Genomic DNA, 24,452 nt, shown 5'->3' with positions numbered 1-24,452 from the left:
GCTCACACGCAGGCAGGCATAAAGCTGGGGGCAGGTGCTGGGGTTGGGGCGCAGAGGGCACAGTGGCCTGTGTGAGGAGGGCTGGGCCACCAGGCAATTGTCTATGAGGAGGGCATCCCGTCCGAGGCTAGGGTGGAAATTACAAAGACTCAGAGATGGGATGTAGGGAGGCTGAAAGGAAAGTAAGGACGAAGCTGCCCTGCATACAAACCTTGGCCAGTGCCTCAGTTTCCCCTTCATTGAGATGGGAAAGTCAGGCTGTTCTCAGGAGCAGGAGGTCATGTGCTTAGAGTTCTATGGAAGCCAGGCCGTCCATGATCCCCAATAAGAAGCCCTTTATCCTGAGGTCTGGAGAGAAGCAAGGAGCCAGGGGTGTCGTCGAGATGCCGCACCACCATGCTGCATCCCGAGCACCCAGAGATGAGCAAGACTGTGGGCTGCTTACGACAGAGGCGTGTCATGCCTGGGGCTGTGGTTTATAAAAACTCTATAGAGAGAAGATGGGTGCATTTCAGCGGAAGCAAGTGGGGAGGGCTGGGGGGGAGGAAGCTGCATGAGGCCGGAGGTGCCAAATGCACTTTTCCTGGCCACTTCCGGATACTACTAGCCACTAGCCCCTGAGCCCCTTGAGGATGGGGGCCAAGCCTTCCTCCTCCCCTCCCCTCCCCAGAGCCCCCTCCGATGCCTCAAATACAACACACTCTCTTTACGCTTTTAATGAAACGGAGTTACTCTGGATTATCCAAGGCCAATTTTAGCCACAAATCCTTGTCCTTACCCTGCAGGAGACAGTTTGAGGCCGCCACATCCTAGCCACCAAGGCAGTGGGCTCTCAGGAATGCAACCTGATTTCCTATTAGTCTGCAGGCCCCACAACCTGGGAGGGTAGCTCTGTTTTTGGAGAGTCACCTACTGTGTTCTAACTTCAAATACAAAAGATCTTTTGTATCCGACCTACCATTGTTCCTGAGCTTGAGCTTGGTAATGGAAGTCAACGACACATGATGATGATAATGGCCAACATTTAGTGGCACTTATTATGTATCAGGCCATGCTCTGAATGTTGGAGGTAACAGTCATTGACTCCTCCCAGAGTCTCTGTGCAAATGCCTTTCCTTTATACCTGAGGTAACGAGCTCAGAGAGGTTAAGCAACTTACCCATGATCACACAGCAAGGACACGGTAGAGCTGAGATTTGAACCTTCACCACTGTATCATACTGCCTTTCACAGGGAAAAATCCTTCCAAAGAGAGACTAATGCAGTGTGGGGAACCCAGGACAAGAAGATGAGGATTTGGGAGGGGTAATGTCAGAATGGCTGTGAGAGAGAATATTTAGCGATTCCTGTAGTGAAAGGAGATGTCTCCCAGCTTTCTGAGACACAGAAATGGAGAAGGGGGTTCCAGGGGTCAGAGAAAAGCAAAAATGCAACCAAGTCAGAGAGGCCATGTTTGGAGCATCTTGCCTGGGCCTCCTTGTTCTGTTCCAGGGTCTTCTGTTCCTGTTTTCTAAATTTGAGTTTGGTATCCACCAGATGCCGGCTCTGGGCCATCCCCACCCCACTGTGTCCCTGGGCCTGCAGCTCCTCAGGAACCCTGGCACAAGATGGAATACGGGCCACCCCAGACTCCCCACCAATGTCTCTTCCCCGCCTCGAAACCCCAGCTCCCCCAGCCAAGCCATTTCCCTGCCTCACCAGCTGAGAACGCGTGTGTTTTAAAGCTCTGAATGGACCATTTCGGCTTGGAGTCCAGATGCATTTTTATATCCGTGTGGGAAAAAAATGCAGAGGCTCTGCTGGCAGTCAGAGAGAGTTTTAAAAATTAAAGTTAAAAAAAAAAAAGAAAGAAAAAGTTTTCTGCACCTGGTCCTTCTGGCCCTTCTCGGGAGAACACGAGAACAAAGCATTTCTTTAATTTGGCTACAATGTCTAGTTTTTAAAAGATACACATCCCACCTGCCTTGTTCTTAAGCTGTTCAGATTCAGTGGCTTATTGAATGTCCCCTGGGAGTCCCACAGCTAGCCTCGTTTCACAGATGGGGAAACCGAGGCTCGGAGTGGGGCAGGTGACGTACCCAGGCCATGCTGCTGTGGAGGGGCAGAGCTGGGTTGACTCTGCTCCAGAACTATCTCAATTATACAGGGCTTACTCGCACACATCAAAGAAGGGAGAGAAACAAAACCCAGCTCCTCTTCCGTGCTAGCTGGTGCCGTCTGCACCCCAGAAGCCAAGGGGCTCCCTTTAGCAGCTGATGTGGAATCCTTTTACTAGGTGGAATCCTATTAATATTCCCATTTTCCAGGTAAGGAAACTGAAGCCAAGAAGACTTATTTAACTTGTCCGAGGTCTCAGAGCTAGGAAATAGTTGGGCCCACTCTGCCTGGGCCAGGTCCAAGCTCGGCCACCACAATTCCTTGGCACATTTCAGCTGGAGCCGGTGGAGTCGGAAGGTTTCCCTGCTGTTCAACTAGAGACCTGACGGGGTTTGAGGGAACTAGCCAGTCAGCTAGTCACAGTCTGTGTGTTTCCATTTATATGAAACGTCCAGATCTGGCAAATCCAGAAGACAGTAGAGTAGTGGGTGCTGCTGGAGGTTGATGGGGGAGGGGGAGGGTGCGTGACTGCTTATGGGGACGGGGACTCCTTTGGGCCATGACCTGTTCTAGAATTGATTGTGGTGGTGGCTGCACCGTCCACGAATATACTGAGAACCATTAAGTGGTACATGGGTGAATGGTGGCAGGTGAATCATATCCCAGTAAAGCTGTTACCCATAAAGCAAGAACTAGACAGTGTGGAAGTAGGGGAACAGTGAGGCATGAGAGGGAACAGCTTGTGCAAAGCCTCAGGTTGCTGAGTTAGGGATGGAAGCTGGCTGTAGGGAGAGAGCAGGAGCCCCAGTGAGGGGCAGAGGGCATGGCCTAGGGTGGGGGCAGGGGAAACAGGAGGTGGATGCAAGAGAGAGATGGGATGGTGGGGGCTCACCAGGACAAGGAGAGAGCCACCAAGTACACAAGGGCCCTGCAGGGTTGTCCTCGAATGGCCAGTCAGGGCTCAGCTCTCTCACATGGCCCTTGCCACTGCCAGCCAGGTGGGAGGCGAGCTCCACTAACAGGGTCACTCTCCACCGATAGGACTTAATACGGGAACCGAGACACCCACCTTAACCCAGGCACCAGTTACAGGCCCTGACAGCAGATATATATAGACTGCTTACTTGCAGTTCTCTCCCTGGGAGCACAACCCGGTAATTAAATAGCCGTACCAAGGGCTCCCCAAACCCTCGCCGTGGTCTGATGTCACAGGAGCAGGGACCCAGTTTTAGAATGTGAGGTACAGCAGACAGGAGGCAGGATGGGGAGTGTCAGTGGTTACATTTTTGCTCACGTGCTGTGTTTTACTTCTTGCCCCTGTGCCCACAGAGAGCCTTCAGCGCCCTGTGTCACAGCACCCACTTGTACGGCCGCAGGCTGGTCCTGGAGTGGGCCGACCCGGAGGTGACCGTGCAGGGACTGCGGCGGAAGACGGCCGAGCACTTTCACGGTAAGAGCGGGGCACCCCATTACCCCCCAGCAGCGGCTCAGTTGTCAGTGAATTCGGTGTGACTTAGAGGGCTGCTTCTCCCCAGTCACCTGGAAACTGTCTTTTGGGGAGATTCAGGGCTGTAGAAGGCACCTGGGCTTCCAGGAGCCCCGGCCTTGCCTTGAAGGACCTTGGCAGGCAGGGTGCTCGCACCTCTGCTCCCAGGCGTGATTGGGATGGGCGGCACCTGTGGGTTCCCTGCCTCCAGCTTCTGGTTGGGTTGGGTCACTGGGAGCCCTGGCTGGAAATCAGAGGAAGGAGGAAAGCGAGGTCAGGGGCTCATCCCCCTCTCCCTCCCTGCTGGGTCCAGTCTGGCGGCCCCCTCCCTACACCTCTCGGTCCAGGTTCCAGAACCTGCTCCCTCAGGCCAGGGTGATAACCGCTCCCCCTGGTGGTGGTCCACAGTACTGCAGTCTCGCCGATTTCCTTACACACTGCCCCCACCCGCCGTCCCCCCATTCCACTGTGATAGTCCCTTCCCTCAAAGACCCTCCTGAACTACCCTGCGAGAGGATGCCGTCCATGTCTTTCCAGGGCCTTGCTTCCACCTCTCACATACCTTGGTGGCATTGTATAGTCTTGCTGGTTATTAATTTCTTCTCTAACAAAGGCTTCTAGAAAATTTCTGCTGTATCCAGGCCCAGGGATGCAGCAAGGCCATGTAGGGCGTGGCTAAAGGTGGGTGCACTTGCTTGACACAGTGGTCCAGGCAGGCCACTGTGGGGGTGATGTTCAAGCACCCAAAAGAGCTGGTCGAGCAGGAGGGCGGGGCAGAGGGACCAGGATGGGCAGGGGTGGATCACACAGCTGGACTTCTCCAGTTGGATGTTTGGGAGTCTGGTAGGGAGAGTGTGAGAAAAGGCTTTGAGAGCTGCTCGGTGCTAGGCTTGTGGAAGGGCTTGCTGTCTGTCCCTCACTTGCTCACTTTCCAAATCTGGGATGTCCAGGGATACTTGCATTTACAAGTGTGTGCATTCTTTTCTGGGCCAGACAGCAAAAGGGGCAGTTACTGGTTCCTACCCACAGTAGGACTGCATGGGTTTAGCAGTGAGTGCCCAGGAAATAGTCTCACCCTGCTGGGAATGTGCCCTTCCCTCCCACCTGCCCTGGACAGCCAGGCTGTGCTCAGAGCTGAGGAGAAGCACACTGCCTTCCCCCTCCTACTTGTAACCCACACATCTATCCCCACCTCCTCCAAACAGCTTTTGAGAACCAGAGTGTTGGCCAGGACAGACTGGGGGGGGGCTATTTGGTGCAAAGCCCTCCCCACCATGCGTCTCATGTGGATCTGGAACCTGGCTAGTTCCTGTCCCAGGCAGCAATCCTTGGCTTCCCAAACCAGGCAGCCTGGGGGAAGACAGGGGAGGTCCTTTGTGGAGATAGAAGTTTTCTGGTTGGGCCTCCCCAGCTTTGCTTGGAGCTAAAAACCAGGGCTTCTAAGATACAGCAGCACTACAGGTCTGCAGCCCTTACAGGGTTGTTGGAACACCAGGGCACCCTTTAGAGGCAGGATTGAAGCCCACTGGCCATAGCTAAGCCTGCCAAATCCTTCAGAAGAACCACCCTTCCCCCCAGCAGTCTTTCCTGTCTAATCCCTCCCTCCTCTCCCTATTCGCCACAGAGCTCACTATTCCCCACACTCCAGGCAGGACTCTATCTTTACATATGCTCTTCCTTCTGCTTAGAATACTTCACCCCTCAAGTATGTTTTATCCAGCAAATGCCTGTCCAGCCTTCAAGACCCGCCTCCAATGACACCTCCTCCAGGAAGCCTTCCATCCTTGGCTTTCCCACCGCTGTTCACATACTTTCCTGCTGAATTGTAATTTATTTTTTTATGGTCCATTATTCTTACTGAACTTGTGTCTCCTTCAGCATAGAGACTAGCCGTGTTCATCTTTCTCAGGAATCAGTTCATCTTTGGGACCCCTCGAACCTGGCACCTTGTCAGGCAGGGGTAGGCATGTCTGAACAAAGGCAAATCCAAAGCCAGAGAAACCAGGGCTGAATACACAGTCGTAAACTCATGAGTCAGTAAGTCCCCAAATCCTGATGCTGAGAAAGAGAACTTGTCCTTATCGACAGCCATTGACAGGCCCAAATGCACTTGTTGGCAAATGTTTGTGTAAGGGACTCTCCCTGGAGCAGAGGACGGGGCCCCTGACTCCCCAGCCCCCCACCGCTGGGGTGGTAGAGGACTGCATGCTCAGCAGTTTTGCCCTGCATTGGAGAGAAGTCCCCTTCAATAAATTGAGTTCTGAAGACAGCATTATTGCCTCACCCCAGCAGAAAGACTAGACCAGAAGCCTTCCCGTGGGATTGGCTGGCTCCATCGCCACTTGCCAGCTGCAAGCCAAGGCCTAGACAGAAGCAGATACAATAATAATAATAATAGTAATAATTTATTTGTACACACTTCCTACATCTTCCCATCAGCCCCCACCAGCCCTATGAGATGGCACGATGAGTCCCATTTTACAGGGGAGGGGATCAGAGCCAACCAAGGATTTCAGTGGGAGGACCCCCTCGGTGTATTAGGTACCTCTGTACTCCAGCTGCCAGCCTCGGTGTATGACATGCATCATCTCGTACCTTCTCGGCAGCCCTAGCAGCCATGGACACTGCTGCCTCCATTTTACAGATAAACTGAGGCATGAAAGTTAAGTGGTGTGCCCAGGATCACTCACCTAGTAAGTGGCAGAGCTTAGATTTGAACTTCAGGCTGACTCTAATGCCAGCCCATCCCTACCCGCCACGTACTGCATTAAATGGCAAATGCCATTTAAAAACCCAGTCTTGGGTGGGCCATGGTGGTTCAGCAGGCAAAGTTCTCGCCTGCCATGCCCGAGACCTGGGTTTAATTCCCGGTGTCTGCCCATGCGAAAAAAACAAAACAAAACAAAACCCAGTTGTGGCCTCCATTAGATCTGGAATGGAGGAGCATTTGTTGCCTGCCTGCTTTCATCCTGACCCACCCAAATCCAGATCCCAGGATCCGTGGAGCCCATCCAGAAATAGAAGGAATGAATGACAACTAGTAACAGAAACACTGTATGGCCCTTTGGAATTTACACAGCATGGCCTCACAGAAGCCCCTGCAGAGCGGGTGTTACGTTGTCCCCATTTTACAGAAGAGGCCCCCAAGGCTAGTGTTGAGTATCATAGCCAAGGCTCTTAAGGCCACATGCTCTGACTCCTTTTGAGTCCCTCTGAAGCAACATTGTCCCTTCCACCTTCCAGAAGGGATGTCAGCTCTGAGGTAGCCCAGTGTGTTGGAGGAAGACACTGAGAGACTGTTCCCCAGTGCCAAGTTGAGACTGGTCGGGCCCGGGTCCAAAGGAAGAGCAGGTAGTACTTACAGAGGTGTGGACAGGGTTGAGGGAGCCAACACAGGGTACCAAGGCTCCTGGTGACCTGCAATAGTGGGGAGACAAAGGGGCAGGGTGAGGAAGTGGTATCCCTGGAATCCACTGGGGGCAGGTGACTGGGGGTTTTAATGGTTGGGAGGGGGGACAGTCCCCAGAGCTCTCTCCCCTCCTGTCTTCTCATCTCCTGCCAGGCTCTCCCTTTGTCCGAGCCCCTCAGCAAGCCAGAGACAAGCCACCCAGTGAGGCAGCCTGCAGGGATCAGTCTTTCTGGGGACGGAGCAGGGCAGGGCCAGGTCTGGGGGCCAAGTGGAGAATGCCTGGCATATATGGTGACCAGGATGTCAGGACATAGGCCAGTCCCGTGGCAGGGGACTGGCTGGCAGTGGGGTGGGCACAGCAGGTGCCTCTGGATTGAAAGGGCTGCGGGATGTGACCAGGTGCAGCCCGCCTGGAGGGCTCCAAGCCCTCACCTGTCTGGGCCTGAAGAGGGGGCAAAAAAGTGGCCTGAGAGTTCAGGAGCCAGATTCTGAAATTACTTCCCTACTGTATGATTGCAGCCTGTTTTTCCAAAAGAAGAATAATGCCTTGAAAACAAAAGAACACTGTATCCAGAGCCCAGCAAGATGTAAGGCAGGGATTTGGAACAGAGAGCCGTGGGACTGGGTCGGTCCTGGCCTGTGATGAGATCAGAGGGGCCACGGATATGCGGGAATTTTGTTATAAAATGTGTGTGTGTGTGGGTGTGAGCCTCTGCGTGCGTGTGCTTATGCCTCCGGCAGGAGGATCACCTGCTTTCCTCAGATTTTCTTAAAGGTCACGATCTCCAAAAGGTTAGGGACCACCAGCTTAGGACAGAGAGTATCCACAGGCCCTGGCTTCTCTCACGTCCTGATTCGTGACCCAGGACAAGGCATTGTGTCCTCTTGAGTGTCCATTTCTGCGTTTGCAGAACAGGGATAGCAGCGGACTCCCATTAGAGAATTGTCGTGAAGCTCGTTGCCATTTCACAGCTTAGGCGCTCGAGGCAGAGAGGTGAAGCCCCTCGCCCAAGAGCCCGCTGGTAGGAAATAGTGGGACAAGGGTTAGAATGCAGCCTGTGTGACCACAGATTCTGTGCTCAGGCTGCCCACACCTTCCGGAGGAAGCACGGGGCCACATGGGACCAGTGACATGACACTTGCAGAGTAGCCTGCACAGAGTAGGGCTCTGGAGAGGCTCCCCCGCCCTAAGCAGCCCCATTGTCTGCTCTCTTTGGGAAGCATGCCGTGCCCACAGCAGCCCCAGATATGCAGAACAGGGCTGTTGGCCTCCTGCCCTGGTGGCTGGAGCCCTTTTCCCGCTTTCTGCCACTTCCCTGTGGTGAAAAATACCCAGCGCATTTGTGTCGAAATCTGCATTGTTCGGAGCTTCCAGGGTCCTGGCAGATTCCGAAGGCAGGTGGGATCCATGCCCAGTTCCCTCCACCCAGCCCTGGCCTTGGCCCCGAACTCTGCCAGCAAGGCACTCAGCCCCAGGGGGCGGTCACTGGGGCCCCACACTTGCCCCCAGCCAGTGGGAGCCTGACTTGTCCCAGCCTGAGTGCCAAGGCCCCAGCGAAGGGCTCCGTAGAAAGTGGGCTGTGGAGCCAGAGGCAGGGCCTGACAGGAAGCCTGCGGGTGGCACCAGGGCCTCAGGGCTAACCTGGGGGACAGCGGGAGGTGGCCGGAGCGGGTAGAGTAGAGCTTTGGCAAACAGCCACTGCCCTCATTGCAGCCAGAGCAATCAGCGCTCACTGCCTAAAATCACCCCCACCCCTGGGGCTTGGCTTCGCAGACCTGGGAGAGGTTGTGGAGGCAGCATGCAGGGGCTGATTATTCCCAGCCCTGTGAGCAGCCTTCTTTCCTGGTCCCTGACAAGCCTAGGTCAAGGTTGAGAGCTCTATGTGCAGTTTGTTCAAGTAGATCATGCTAATGGTTATTATTATTACTGTAACACCCCTCATCTGTTAAGCCTTACTCTGTGCCAAGTGCTGTCTCTGGGCTTTCATTGGTATTAATCCTACAAAATCCTAGCAGGTAAATGCTGTCCTAATCCTTTACTGTGCATATGAGGAAACTGAGGCACAGAGGGTACAAGTAACTTGTCAGAGGGCACTGAGCAGCTGAATGGCACGGTCAGGATTCAGACAGCTCTTAACCATCTCCTGCTCTCCTGTGTCTCTGTAACAGCTGGACTGTGCAGCTACCCCTGAGTTTGAACCCAGTGTGTGTCCTCATTACTAGTTCTGTGACCAGTTCTTGGGCACGTCACTCAGCCTCAGCTTTGTCATCTGTAAAACGGGACTTGGTGCTTACCTCCATGGGGAGTGGGAAGGCTTAAACCAGATGAAACATACAAAGTTTATGCTGGTACAGAGGCATGTTCAAGAAATAGTATTTCTTCATCATCATCATCATCATTGGTCTCCACTCCCCACCCCCCTTCAAAACACTAATTCTTTTCCTTGCATCCCGGTTAAGTCAGGCTCTGGCTGCTCTCAGGGCAGAGACAGAAAGGAGAGCTCCAGTCTTTATAAGCCCAGGCAGTGACAAGTTGTGTGTGTGTGTGTGTGTGTGTGTGTGTGTGTGTGTGTGTAAGAGAGAGCAAGTGAATATGAGGCACCCGTCATGTAGGAAGGGCTCAGGACTTGGTGTTTTCACCTGAACCCAGCTGTCACTGGTCCCCATGTCTAAAGCATGTAGCGTAGGGCCTGGCTCACAGCGGGGGCTTCATGGTATGCAGTACTGATGAAGGTGATGAAGATGATGGGGACGATTCCACTCCGGGAACTGGAACCAGAGTATCTTCTTCTGAGGCTGTTCTGGGCACTCAGCGTGCTCAGGGCTCAGCTGGGTTCCCTCATGGGCAGCGACGGGAGGCTCGTTTTAAATCCCCCCATGCCCCTTCCCCCAGCAGCAGCCTCCGCCTTATTTACTGCCCCTGAATAAGCGCAGGGCATTGCATATCCCCTCGCATGCTGCTGCTAGGGGAATATCTGTCACATCGGACAGACACCTCACCTGTCTCCTTCCCACCCCCGGTTTTCCGGACAAAAGTCGGATCTCTCCTCTGCTGGGGCCTTGTAGCAGATGAAGTGCTGTTTCTCCAGCGCCTTGCGTGTGGGAGAGTGAAAAGAGAACCAGGCGGGAAGAAAGAGGAAAGCCTGCCACTGGCTGTGTCCTTTTCTTCCCAGCGTCTTACAAACCAGCGGGGCTGCGGCATCAAGAAGCTTTCAGGGCCTGGCAGGCGCAGTCCCCGCGCGCGCAGCCCATAGGACAGAACAGTCCGGAAGGAGCCCGGCGCCGAGGCCCCTGCTTCAGAGCGCTCACAGCCAGGCGGCCTGCGCAAACAGGCTTTTATTTGGCCGGGAGCGCGCTCTGCTTCCCGGTGTTGTCTTATTCCAGCTGGGCAGGACTGATGGGCTGTGGTTAGCTTCTGTACCTTTCACCTCCGGAGCCGGCGGTGCAGACATGACCAGCATGCCAAGTGGCAGGCAGGAGTGCCTGCCCAGGCCGGCCAGGGCAGGGTTTCTGCAAGCAAAGCGTCGGGCAGACATTCTCCTTGGGCACAGCCACCCACCCAGCAGGACAGGGAAGGAGTTATCAGACATGGGACTTCTCCCCAACACCCTTTCCCTGGCCAAGTCCCACATCAGAGCCCTCACCTTGCCTTCCCCTGCCGTTAGTTATTCATCACACATCTTTGACTGTCTCTTCTCCACAGGGAGCAGGCCCTGACTGTGCCCGATGCTTGGGCCTGTTATCTAGAATCAAGTCGGGGCTCAGTAACTAGCTGTAGGGTGAATAAGTGAACACATATAAGAAGCTGAGAATAAGAATAGTGGGCATTAATTGAGTATCTAATATATGCTGGGTACTGCTCAAGTGTTCAGTCAGCTGTCTTCTCCACTGCCCCACGGGTAAGGATGACAAGGCTCAGAAAAGCCACAGGACATGGGCTCGTACTTTGTTAAAGGGGCAGCCAGAACCCGAGCCCTGCAGTCTGAAGCTAAATATTCCAGACCTTCCTGCACCCCGAAACCTCAGAGCCTGAAAAGTGTTCATCATATGGCTTCTTGTTAAAGATCCAGTCGGGTGAAAAAGAAAGAAAGACAAGGAGAGACCTTTATTGAGGTCCCACGACCTGTAGGTCCAGGCAGTTTCAGGGCTCATCTCATCTCACCCTCACAGCTCTCCATGGAGAAGTGTTATTTCCATGTCACTGAGCCAGAGTGGTCGAGTGGCTTGCCTAGGGGCACACAGTTCTGGACACTTTGGAGCAGATAACCTTGTTTCACCACCACCTTTTTATCTTTCCTGGCACTTTTTTTAAAAAAGCTTCTTTCACTGTACAGCATAACATATATACAAAGTAAAGACAGAAAAAAGCAATAGTTTTCAAAGCACTTTTCCACAAATAGTCACAGGACAGATCCCAGAGTTTATCATGAGCTACCATACCATCATCTCAGATTTTTCCCTGTAGCTGCTCCACAATATAGGAGGCTAGAAGGAGTAAATATTTTTTTTATCATCACAATCGACTGTGTGTGTGCATGTGTGTGAAAAATAACATATATACAAAAAAGCAATAAATTTCACAGCACAGCACAACTATTAGTTGGAGAACAGACCTCAGAGTTTGGCATGGGTTACAATTCCACAATGTTAGGTCTTTACTTCTAGCTGCTCTAAGATACTAGAGACCGAAAGAAACATCAGTTTAGTGATTCAGCAATCATTTGTATTAACTCCACCATCACCCCTGATCTTTCTATTCCATTCTCTAGGAGTATTTGGGCTATGGCCATTCTAACTTTTTCATGTTGGAAAGGGCCACAGTAATATGGGGTAGGGAGATGTAACTAGCTGATGTTATAGAGAGGCTATCCCCTTGCATTTTAGGACTTATCTGGTCGAGGGGCCTATTCTGGCACTTTTTAAATCCCAGATTGCCCCCACCCTTTATGGGATCTGGATTTTTAATCCTTCCAGGGCAGGGATGAAAACCTATCTCCTATTTATAAATAAAGTTTTACAGGAATGCAGCCAGAGCCACCTGTTTACATATTGTTTGTGAAGTAGGTGCTTTGGTTCCACCTCAGCAGAGTAGAGTAGTTGCAGCAGAGACCCAGTGGCCCATGAAACCTAATGTATTTTCTATCTGACCTTTAAGGAAGAAGTCTGCGGCCCTTAGGCCTTATGAGATGACTGCCCTTATTTTAGGCAGAATCTGCTCATGTCTAATTCCCCCTACAGTATTGCCCATCTCAGAGAGCCTCAGATTCTGCAGATGTACACACACCCACACCACCCCCAGCATCCTGTGCTCAGGAGCCCCAACTTTTCCCCTGGGAAGAAAGCCCCATTGCTTTGCCTCTCACTGACTCCATTTGTTCACGCAATGATTCTTCACTCATCACATCATTTTCAAGCTATAGTCTAGGCACTGAGGATAAAGCAGTGAACAGAAGAGGTCTGTCCTCATGATGCTGATCATAGAGTGAAAGGGCCAGATGGTTAAAAAAAAAAAAAAGCAAATAACAAAGTTCTGGTGACAGTGAGTGCCTGGAGGAAACTGGAACAAAAACCTCAGGACACTTCTCAAGGCAGGTGGGAGGGGGGCAATTCCATATCTGGTGGCCAGGGAGCGTCTTTCTGAGGAGGCAGCAATTCTGAGTGACGAGAAGGAGCCAGCTAGCCAAAGATCAGGAGAAAAGCATTCGCTGCAGGTGCAGAGGGCCTTGGCCCCTGTGGCTGGCGAACAGATCCAGAGGGCAGAGTGATAGGACAAGGCTGGAGTGGCGAGCGGAAGCTCAGCGTGGGGCCTGGTAGGACGTGGCTGGGAGCCAGGCTTGTATTCTCAGTGCAGCAGGAAGCCCCTTGAAGATTTACAGGGGTGGGGGCACCCAACCTGATTCACACTGTCAGATCTCATCCTCTCTGAGAGTGTAGGGGGGTGCCCAGCAGAGAAAGGTGAGAATACAGGCATGGGGTCAGGTTCAGAGGTCGACCAGGCAAGAGATGGTGGTAGCCCAGACCAGGACAAGACTGTGGGGCTAGAGAGAAGATGAACTGAGCATATTGGTAAAGGCAGAGCTAGCCAGACTTGCTTTGAGGAAAGGAGAGAAATCAAGGCTTATGAATAAGTTTCTGCTCTGAGCTGCTCAGAGGATGTGCCATGAGTCCCGGGAAGCTGGGGAAGAGCAGGTGGGTGGGCGGGAGTGCTGTGGACATGTTCGCCTTGAGACACCTATGAGGACACCCCCGGGGATGTCAGGCAGATAGATCTGTGCGCGCGGCGCTCAGGGGCGACGTCAGGGCTGAGACATAAATTTGGAAGCCATCAGCATACAGATGATATTTAAAGCCTGCCACAGCTCACCTCCCCCCACCCCCTCCCATGACTTAATCATTCACACGATGGCACATTTTCTAAAGATCGGGGACCAAGAGAGCCCGTTATCCCCACATCAGCCCTTGCAAATAGGCCGCCTTGATCTTGGCCATGAACACATAATCATCGGACTTTAAAAATCACAGCCAGGAAAGTTCAAGCAAGTATGTGAAGTCACAGAATTTATTATTCAAAATATCCCTTTGCTATGGTTTCTTACAGCTACCTGGAGATGGGAGGTTTTCTTTAAGCTCCTTCCCCTGGTCTTTATTCCTTCCTTTGGGTGCCTTTCATCCCCTCCGTAAGCTGTCATTTTGTCTGTCCTTCCTCCAGAGGGGTCGAAGGCCCAGCAGCAGAACACTGGGGTTCAGGGTCGGGGGTGGGGGCAGGCAGGACTCTCCGAGGTGGCTGCTAAGGGTCCTGGTGGGGGCAGCGTGGCACGGGGCAGGGCGCAAGGTGTGTTCTGTCCCTGTCCACTTGGAAGAGGTCTGCCGTCCCTATTCAGAAGGGCATGGGTCTTTGCTTCTACCTGCCCGTGGACGTGTCGGTGAGGGTCCCGGGAGAGGCTGAGATTAGCCTGAACCTGCTCTTTGCTGCACACCTTTATCCGTCCCAGCTGGTAGAGACAGAATCGAGAAGCAGGACTTGGTGTGGTCAAGGTGGCTCTGGGAGGCAGCTCCTAGCAAGATCTCGGAGGGAGCCATGACGTTTCTCCCCTCATGGGGGCTCCGGGGCTCCAGGAGGCGGAAGGGGGCCTGGGGGCAGGTCGGAGCAGCTGTGACCAGGGCTGCCCCGCCTCCCACCTCCCTCCTCCCGCGCCCATGCCCGAGCCCCACGGAGTGCTGTTTTGGAAATATTTCCGAGCGCTTCGGCAATATCCTGCCCACTGTCTTCCCCTTCCCCCGGGAGCAGCTGTCCGTGCGGGAAGGTACTTGCTCCCAATCCAGCTAAATTGTTATTGACTTGTGTTCTCTGCGTTCCGCAAACATTTCACTCAGCCGTCGCCAGCAAGGCCAGAGATCCCTGCTAGGGCTAACGGGGAAGCCAGCTGTGCCGGGCCACTTCTCCTGCTCTTCCTCATCGATCACGGAATTAAACTGACAGGAGAATTTCAGACCCACTCGGGAAGGGAAGGGGCCGGGCCGGGATTGGAGGAGGGGCTGGGGCTGGGGGCCAGAGGCCTGGCGCGGGGGGGGTGCCGGGAGGAGGGTTGACTTCCCTCCGGGTTGGGGTTGCGGCTGGCGATAGGGAGTGGCCGGGTTCATTTCTGCACCGCACGCCGCCGAGCCAGTGAAACCTGAGGAGAACACTGGGCCGGGAGGTTTTTCTCACTAGTGGGGGTTTGTAGACAGAGGAGCTGAGAGGGCACACTGAGCAGCCCGCAGCTGAAAAGCAGCCCACAGTTGTTTATTTTGCTGGCAAGATAGGGAAAAAGATGTTTTCGAATTAAACGCCACTGTTTACTGTTGGAACCTGCAACCTCAAAATCAAAATTCTGGCCTGTCTTCAAAAATGAGCTCTGCCCACGCTGGTCCTGCCTTCCCATGGGGCGGCCGAGGTTGAGCCGCAAGCACCCCACCTGTGGGGAGCTCGGGCTTCTGTCTGCCTGTCTGCAGCCCTCCCTGTGGTCACCCACCCTCAGGCACTTGGGCCTAGAGGCCCTTCTGTCCCAGGCTACTACCCACTCTTCCTTTCAGCCTCTGCTTCCAACCCAGCCTGAGGCAGGTCAGCAGGAGGCACCTTCCCACCTTTCCGGGTTTTTATTTCCGTTCTCTGCACTGAGTCACCTTCATCAGAATATGGCCCAGCCTGCCTGAGTTTTCCCAGCATCTGTAACTAATGCAAATGCCTGCAGGATGAGCCCCCCACCCCACCCCCAGGCCCAACCACAGGCTGAATAAATCCATCCTGGTCCAGGCCCAAGCGCCTTCACCAACCCCTGGGCACAGGAGCCACCAGTGCAGGACCTGCAGCCACCACCAAAAAGGCACCCAGAAGGCCCAGAGCCTGCCCACCGGGCAGTGTCTTAAGCCCTCAGCACAATTATCATGGCAGAGTAGTGGCAGTGGTATGTCCAAGGTCCACGCCAGGCCATTTGCATCAGCTGCGGTGGTTTTTCAGGTGATTCTCTGAGGCAGCAGGTTGAGAACCACTGGTCTCTGGAGAAGATTGCTGATGTTGGTGAGGGGTGCTGCTGCACAACCTCAGTCTGTGCTCACACCTTTCCTTCCTGGGGGGGGCTGGCTGGTGTCTCCCTCAGCCATCAAGGCACACAGAGCCACAGGGCACCTGCGCATCACTGAGGACAGCGGGAGGCCCTGGAGCAGGCAGCACCAAACTCAAGGCCCCACTTAGACTCTCTTTCGTCCCGTGGCTTCCCACAGCCCCAAGTGCCATTTCCTCATCTGCAAAGTGGGACAACTGTGGGGTTTCTATAAGAAGTCCCTATCCGGTCTACTGCCTAGAACCCAGTGTCGCCCCTGCCTTTGGCCCCTGGACCCGGGATTCTGCTTCATCAGTGGGAGCCTTCCTTCTCAGACTCGTGTTGCTGGGCTCCCAGTTCTGTGGACACTGCACCCTCAGCATGTCCTCTCCATAGGACACTTTCATGGTTGCTGCTAACCCTGACTCAGCTCCTTGGGGTTCCACGTGCAGGGCTGATGTGCACCCCTTCTCACGCCGAGCCCTGTGTGTTGGGGGCCATTCAGAGAAGGGTGCTAGCCGGTGCAGACAGCACTTCAATCCCAATTTGCCCCTTGGAGCCGGGCACGGCCATGGTGCCATGGGTCCCTTCCGTCCCTGAGGCTCTGCTCACAGCCACTCGGGCCCTCCACACTCCGCCTCCACCTCTCCCACAGCAGGGAAGAGAGCTGCACCCCAGGAGACCTCCTGCTCCCCTCCTCTCCCTACCTCTTCCTTCATCCCTGGCCGTTGGAGCCCGCTGCAGCCTGGGTTTAGCAGAGGAAAACCCTCACATGGGCCTGCATTTCAGCGTGCCGAAGCCTTGCATGTCCTTTGTCTCGGGGAGCAGCAGGCTCAGGGGCCTCTAGAGCCAGCAGAAAACAAATACATGAGGGGAAGCCAGGACCCGGCTCCCGTCAGTTCCTTATGGCAGGGCCATGGGCTCAATGTGCCAACTGTGCCAGTTGCCACTTTCCAAGAGAAACTAGAAATCCGGATTATTTTATAAAGTCTCCCCGTTTTTAAGTATTTGTCACTAATTTTTTTTTAATGTCACAGCACGGTGAGCAAATCAGAACTCTTCAGCAGGCCAGCAGTGTGCAACCCCTGCCCATCCCATCTGGTCATCTGTGGACACAGGTGCCTCCATTGGGGTCCCTGAGAAGCAGACCCTGGGACAAGAATTTGGGCTCAAGCAGATGATCGAGGGTATGACCCCGGGAAGCAGGGGATGGAGTGGAAGGAAGAGAGGAAAGGCAACTAGGGGGTGGTCACTGCAGTGGTCAAAGGGGCTCAGTCCCTCTGAGGCCTTCTAAGAGCCAGAAGCCCACACAGCTAGGACTGTCCCCAGGAGGCAGAGAACATGGGACTGCTAGCCATCAGCTCCCCACAGATCCACCTCCTGGGACTTAAGTCAGTGGCCCCTCCGCCTGACCCAGGCCTGGCCTCACCTGCCCCTGCCTCTAGAGAAAGCCCCAGGCACTGGTTGGCGTGTCCTGAGCAGGACAGTGCCTGTGCAGGTGACCACTAGGATGGGCCCTGACAGCAGCTGCTGCGTTTGCCAGAGCTGATATTGTCATCTCCGTTGTATAGGAGAGAGAAGTGGCCTGCCCGCATTGTCTCTGTAACAGATCACATTCACGTCAGTGAGAAGGGCTAGCCTTTTATCCGGTGCTTACCATGTGCTAGGCACTGATTTAAACACCTCACATATATTTATTCTTAATACTCTCACAAATCCTAGGAGGTGGGAACTCTGATTCTCATGGCCATTCAGTCGCTGCAGAAGCAGAGCACAGAGAGGGGAAGCCACTTGCCCGAGGCTGCCCAGCTCGAAGCAGCTAGATTTGCATCCTGGCAGCCTGGCTCAGAGGCTGCCTGGGGTCTCCTGGCCCCGCTTTCCTCCCCTTCCCCGGCTGTTCACGCCTGCCCCTTCTTAGGCTTCCTTTCAGAAATCCCCTCTTCCCTGAGCAGCCATGCTCTTCTACCCCACCCACCATGCCCTTCCTCAACATTCTGCCCCTGGAACAAAACCCTATGAAGCGCTTTCTCTTATCCTCCCAGCAGCCCCCCGCCCACCCGCGCTCTCCTTTCTCTCTGCCCGCCTGTGCCTTCCACGCAGGGCCGGCAGCACCAGCCAGGGAAGGAAGAGAGATGCAGGCTGGCATTCTGTCAAGGAATTAATTGAAAAATAAAATAATTAGATGGGAACTCCAGAAATGCAAAATGGTGGTTGCAGGTTTGGGGGGTGGGGGAGGAGGGGGGCAGGACTGGGGGGTTGTTGGGGGACGGCTGAGCTTTTTGTCAAGTTAATTTCTCGGGTATTGATGTTTGGTGACATTCACTTGTTGTTTATCTTCGGGTGCAGCTGTAATGCTAAAAGAAAATGCACAGCTTGTTTCGTTTATTTATTTTACACCTTTCTCCGGTTCTGCATTATGTTTGTTTGGTGAAAACCCACTGAGGCTTTTGATGTCGAGGAAGTGGGATCTCAGCAGCTGTTCGCTGCAAGCAGGGTGTTTCTGGTGGAAGCGGCGCCGCCGGGGGGTGAGGGCGGAGGGTGCTGGGTGTCGTTTGGTGGGAACTCGGGGCCCGATGCCCCTTCCAGGGGCCGTGTCAGGCACTGGCCTAGATCCGAGCAGTGGACATAAGCCAGACAGGCCAGGCCCACCCGTGAGAGCGGGAATGGCTCCTGAGTATCAGCCCCCAAGCCCTGGCTACAGCCTCCTGATCCCCACGACCCCTGTGAGTGGGGCCTGCTTTTATCCCCTTGGTCCCAATGAGGAAACCAAGGCCCAGAGGTCCCTCAGCTGGCACCTAGCAGCAGAGCTGGGACCCACCTTCCACAACAAGTCAGTGACCACCTCTGTGCCCTCATTTCCCAGCCCTGCACACTGGGGGTGGCGCTTGGGCTTCCCTGGGAAGCCCCTCCCACCTGCTTCCCGGTCACCCCCAAAGTGCCAGCCTTCACCCAGGGGCTTAACCCAGCCCTCGCGGCACCCACCGCCCCAAAGGCAGAGAGACCTCGGAGATGCCCAGCTCAGCAGGCCACGTGCTCAGAAATAAGTCCCCGGGGCCTCCTGAGGGGCTGGACTCGGGCCCGCGGGCTGCGCACATACAGGTGCCCGGGCCTGCTCTGAGCATGGCCCGCACCCCCAGCCCCCATCTCGGCCCCACAGCCCCGTGAGGCAGGTCCGAGCCGTGACCCCATTTCACAGATGAGGGGGAGGCCTGGGGGCAGTGGCCAGGGACGCTGCTGACACCACACAGCTGGTAAAGGGGCCACCAGGCTCAGCGCCCGCATGCCTCACCAAGCCTGTGGTGAGTGCTGGGGTGGGTGCCCCTGAGGGTCAGCAGGAGGCGGCCACATGCTCCCATTTGTATCCACGAGGACGGGGCCTCTGCCCACTCAGGTCCTGTCTGACCCTGAAGCCCAAGATATAGCCCTCTGCCCTACCCCGTGCTCCCGGGCGATGCCTCCCCGGGAGATGCCATGCGGCACCCCGTGGGCCACGCCGAGAGGGAATCCTCGGAAGCCGTGTTCTAGCCGAGGACCTCAGGTCGCCCGCTCCTCTCTGCACCTCCCCTTGCTCCTCTGTGAAATGGGCCTAAGGCCGATGAGCGCCACGTCAGAGTGCCCGTTGTGGGTGTGCGCCTGCACGTGCGTGTTCTCTCGCTAGCTGCCTCCCTCCCCCCACCCCGGGGGCCTCAGTTTCCCCAGCTGTACACCTAGACCTGGTGCCTCCCAGTACCGTGGCTCTGTGGTTCGGCACTCACCCCATGCTGCCCCTTGGGCGGCACCCCAGCAGCCTGGGATGCTCCGGAGGCCCCGGGGGCTCACTTCTGAGCAGGTGGCCTGTTTGGTTGTCTGTTTCTCTCATCCTGGGAGGTTTGCCAAGGGAAACATTATTGGGTCTTGTTACTGTCTGTCAACAGCAGTTTTTTTTTTTTTTTTTTTAATTCCTCACCTTGGTGTCCTGGTAATGACTCATTCATTTAGTCATTCATTCATTCTTCCATTTAACAAACAGTTGAGGAGCCCCTGGGTGCCCAGCCTTGGTGGCACAGCAGCCAACAGGACAGGTACAGTCCCTGTCTCAGGGCTCACAGTTTGGGGGATGCCCATGTGTCAGAGGCTCCCTGCAGGAGCTGGCCAGGCCTGGCCTTCCCTGGACTGCTCTTCTCTACGAGGTGGTGTTGCCTGACCGATGCATAGAGGGTCCCCTCCTGACTCGGACATCTGACCACCCGGTACCTGTCACGAGGGCCATGACATGTTTAAGTCCCTGTCACCCCTAGCAAGGCTGAGATGACAGGTGCTACCCACAAGCCTGGGAGGGCAGGTTGGCTTTTCACGATATGCCCTTTGGCACCTCCAGAATGCAGCTCGTGCCAGGTGAGCAAGCAGTACAGAGAGCCACAGTGACCAGTCCTGTGTCCGAGCAGCCTCTCTCTGCAGAGCCTCTCTATGCCCATTGCCTGACGTGGTGCTCCTGGGCTTCCTGCAGTGTTGGCAGTAGCTGCAGGGTGCAGAAGAGGGAGCTGAGGGTCAGAGGCATGAAAGGACTCCCTTGAGGTCACACCACCCGTCAGAACCAGATCGGGACTGGAACCCAGATCTCGCCAGTGTTTGGAGTGGGAACTTTGGAGTGTAGGAGCTTGTGGCCCCCACATGCTTCCTCTTTGACGGATTGTTGAAAATATAATCAAAATCGGGGAGAGGTTATTTGGAGCCGAGGTGATTCCCAGGCAAGGTGGGTTCTGTGGGAAGGGACAGAGAGTAGAGATGGCATTGCAGGCCGAGGAGCTGAGTCAGGCAAAGGCATGGAGGCGTAAGTGGTTCACGTGTATTTAAGCACGTGCCGTGTCAGAGGGTGGCAGATGCTTTGAAGCCAACCTCAACTGCCTGCCAGAATAGTTGGCAAGGTAGTGTGCAGAGGGCCTGAGCTAGGAGTCATTTGGATCCTGGCCTATTTGTACTGTCTCCTCCTCCAGGAAGCCTTCCTGGTCACCTGACACCAGAGCAGGGGCCTCCCCCATCAGTGCTAATCTGGTTCCTTCTCTCTCTCCTCCTTCTGAACAAGGAGCACTCCGGGTGGGGCTGGGCCTGCCCTTCTCAGCACCATCACCAACCAGAGCAGGTACACCGCTAGGCTCTGCTACTTAAGGGAATGCATGCATGAAGAAGGTATTTCAAGACTGCCCTTGGCATGCTCTGCTTCTGTTTATCTCCAGCAATCCACACTCCCTGAAAATGTTTTCCCTGTCAGTCAGTCTGTCCATCGGTCAGCCAGCCAGCCAGCCAGCAAATGTTTATTGAGCATCTGCTCTGTGGCAGTCAACATTAGGCTTGCCTGACTGAACCCAACGGACAAAGATCGCTGCCCTCCTGGAGCTGACATTCTGTGGAGACGGACAGCGAATTAAAAAGTAAAAGATACAGCTAGTGATGAGGGCAGTGGAGAACACTGAGAGAGGAAAGGGGGCCCGGGCGTGCCACTGACGGGGGCTTGGGAGACTCGTGATTTTAAGCAGGGAGGTCAGGGAAGGCCCCAATGAGGAAGCCATGCCCCTGAGTGGCTTCCTGGGGGAAGAGCCGTCCACACAGAGGGGACAGCTGGTGCAAAGGCCCTGGGGTGGAGCAGGGGGTAGAGGTAGAGCAGTGGAGGTGGGGGGAATGTGTGCCAGGAGCTGTGAAGTGCAGGGCAGGGGCAGAGCAGAGAGGGTGCAAGGAATATGGAGATGGGAAAGTTCAGGGAGGCAGTGGATGGCGCCAGTGCCCAGGTCAGGCCAAGGAGTGACCTCCCTGGCTGACTCAAAGGGGGTCCCTCAGGCTTCTGTTTAGAGCAGACCATTAGGGAGCTCAGGGGAGGCCGGTGAGAAGGCTGGTGCCACCCAGCAGGCATGAGGTCATGGGGCCCTGGGCCCTGGCACAGCAGTGGGGCAGGCAGGAGTGGGCAGGCACTGCATCTGGTTCAGAGGTTGAGCTGACACAAAGAGTGGGGATGAAACCTCCCCCCTTGCCTCTGAATTATGGTCAGAACTGAGGGAGAGAACCAATGTTCTGCACAGGTAATGACAGTTGCTATTGCCACCACTGCTACTGCCACCCTCAGACCCCAGGCCTCCCCCCTGGCCAGCTCTGGCCCCAGAGGCAGCTGCCAGCCCCCCCACCCCCCGCCCCCAGTCATCAGCAGCTGGGACGGGAGTCATCGGTGCCAGGTCTGCAGCCCTGTTTTGTTGCCCTTCTATTTCCCGGCTCCTATTACCTACTCACAGATTGGATTTCCAGAGGCCATTGTACACCTCCAGAGTGGGGTGATTATAAGGAGGCCAAGAGCATTGGGAGGAGCCAGGGAAGGAGGCGGGAGTGTGAGCCGTGGGCTCCCGCTGCCTGGCCCGGCCCCATCTCCCTTTTCGTGATTAACAATGATAGTGACAGTTGCCAGGCCTTGAGCACCTCGGGGTGGGCGGCCTGGGCTGGGATCCGTCGCACAGCCGCCTCCTGCACTCTCCTCCGCCTTCTCACCCGTGCCACTGGGCTCTGCTCAGGCCCCCCTTTGCTGCTCCGTTTGTTCCTTCTCTGCTCCTACGGCTGGTTTCTCGTGAGCACCCACCAGGCACCGGGCAGCCGGCAGGGGGCTCAGTTGGAAGCAGGACACAGGTGCCTGCCATAGGTCAGTTATACAGGGGTGGAGGCCAGAGGCCGGGCCACAGCGGCTGAAAGGCAGGACGTGGCGGGAGACTTGGATGAAGGGCGCCATGGGGTCTGCAGGTGCCAAGGTCTCCGGGGAGGTGCAGGAGTGAGGGGGCAGGGGCTGGGCCAGAAGAGGGCCGGCTCGGTGAAGCCACCAAAGCGCTTGGGATGTTTTCTTTGTGTGATGCAGAGCTGCAGGCTCAGCCGGGGAGGGGTAGGGCCCCGTGTACAGGTTGGAGAGGGCCTGGGGTGGGGAGGGCGAGGGCTGGAACGGGGAGTCCTGAGCAAGGGTCAGTGTCCTGATGGACTTTGAAGGAACAGAATGAGGAAATGGTAAAGTCACTGATCCAGGACCACCCAGAAGAGAACCGAGATTGTCCATCTCTGAGCCAGGCACTATACTCGACTCTGCGGAGACACCGTGGAAAGGAGGGGACTCCGACAGCCTGTTTACAAATCAAGTGTTGGTGGTGAATGGAGCTGAACAATTAGCAAGTGGGTAGATCAGCAGAGGGAGAATCAGAGCAGCAGGCCCATAGCCCAGGCCCCTCTTCCGTTCCCTTCCTGGAAGATCAAAGGGACCGGCTTGCCCTTTCTACCAGCAGCTGCTTCCCTGAGCATATTCTCACCAGCACTAAAGACTTTCATAAGAAATAAAACAGTTCCTGCTGTGACGAGAGTGCAAATCCTGGCTGTGACATTTCCTAGCAATGTGACGTTACCCCTAACCTCTCTGAGGGTAACAGTTAATGATACTTACCTGTGGGATTGTTGAGCAGATTAGAGCCAGAGCACGTACTGGGTGCTCAACAAATACTGTTTCGGGCCCAGGAGTCATATATTTTGCTGTGCCCACCATGCACTTTCATACCTCTTCATCCTCTCCTCGCGGAGAACTCTTCTGCATTCTTCAAAGCCCAAGTTAAATAGCCCCTCCTCTCTGAAGCCACCTCTTAATTATTATTCCCAAACAGAAATTGATCCTCTGCCTCCTCTGGAATCCCTGAGCTCTGTATGCATTCACCCAGCATTTATTGAACACCCACTGTGTGCCAGGCACTTACTGTACTACTGGAGCCCACGGCCTCCAGGGAAACAGGAACCACATCTACTTGTTTCCCCAGACGTTACCCAGTGCTGGGCTCAGCCTTTCTGAAGGCTTTTAGTCCCCAAGCCAGGCAGAAACATGGTACTCCCTGACCTACTTGGAATGGGAGCTAGTACAGAAGCCTCCCCCCTCCCTTTCTAAATGGGTTCTGCTCTCTGCGGTGAAAGAAGGTGGCGGGGGGGGACAGGTGATGGGCAGGGAGAAGCAGCAGAATTTCAGGGGGCCAGGACGGAAGCAGCTCACCCCCAGGGAAGCTGAGGACTAACCCATGGTATTTCTCTCTGCCCCTCTCCTCTCTCATACTTTCTCTTCTCTTTACCTTTCTCGTTTTTTCTTCTGCCTCTTCTCCTCTCCTCCCTTTTGTCTCTTCCCTCTCTCTCCTACCGCTTCGATCTCCTCTGTTCTCTCATTTTGTCTTTTCCCTCATCCCTCTCCCCACCCCGTTTTGCTCATCTCTGTTCCTCTCCCTCCCACTCCCTGTCATTTCTCTCTTCCTGCCTCCCAACCCTCTCGGCTGTTCTTTTCTCCTCTCTTGCCATCTGGGCTCCCACAGAGCCCCCGAAGAAAAAGCGGTCTGTGGTGTTGGACGAGATCCTGGAGCAGCTGGAAGACAGTGAAAACGACAGCGAGTAGCAAACCCTTCAGCTGCGAGCTGGCACTGCGAGGGTACGTGGTTCTGGGGCCCTGGGGACCGGGACAGCCGCTCCGGCTTCTGCGCTCCTTAGCCATGCGGGCTGGGGGTGGGGATGGTGCTGCGGGGGGTGAGGGCCGGGGCCCAGGGCAGACGGCAGTTGCCCCACGTTCCACGGGGCCCAGGTGAGTGAGGACCCGTGACCTCACTGCTGCCACAAGCAGGGCTCCAGGCGCCTCGCCCACTCACGCGGCCGACAGACATCATGCTGCATGGCTCCCGGCTCTGCAGGGCAGTGGAGAGCCAGGGAGAACAGGGCGCAGTGTGGCCACTCAGGAAGCCCCTTGGGCGGGAGCACAAGGACCTAAAGCAATTGAAAACAAACTGGCACCTGCCCTGAGCCAGCCCTGCCAGCAGCTCTCACATAATTTCTTCCATTTGCCGCTCCCAGCAACCCCGAGAGGTGG

At 55.3% G+C, this 24,452-nt stretch overlaps 1 protein-coding gene across 3 annotated transcripts in view; it reads left to right on the top strand.

The window, feature by feature from the left end:
- The window catches only part of RBM19 (RNA binding motif protein 19), a 169,790-nt gene that overhangs the window by 117,761 nt on the left and 27,577 nt on the right, over positions 1-24,452 (top strand). For all 3 annotated transcript variants that reach the window (XR_013175572.1, XM_077159922.1, XM_077159921.1), the window contains exons 23-24: positions 3,427-3,547; positions 23,908-24,020. Coding sequence is in view for 2 of the 3 variants with exons in the window: in XM_077159922.1 (XP_077016037.1) it covers positions 3,427-3,547; positions 23,908-23,987 (201 nt within the window). In the remaining variant the exon portion in view is untranslated. The remainder of the gene's footprint in view (positions 1-3,426; positions 3,548-23,907; positions 24,021-24,452) is intronic.

The sequence above is a fragment of the Tamandua tetradactyla genome, chromosome 5 (genome assembly GCF_023851605.1).
Source record: "Tamandua tetradactyla isolate mTamTet1 chromosome 5, mTamTet1.pri, whole genome shotgun sequence".
NCBI classification, from domain to species: domain Eukaryota; kingdom Metazoa; phylum Chordata; class Mammalia; order Pilosa; family Myrmecophagidae; genus Tamandua; species Tamandua tetradactyla.
This window is presented reverse-complemented; position numbering and strand designations above follow the sequence as displayed.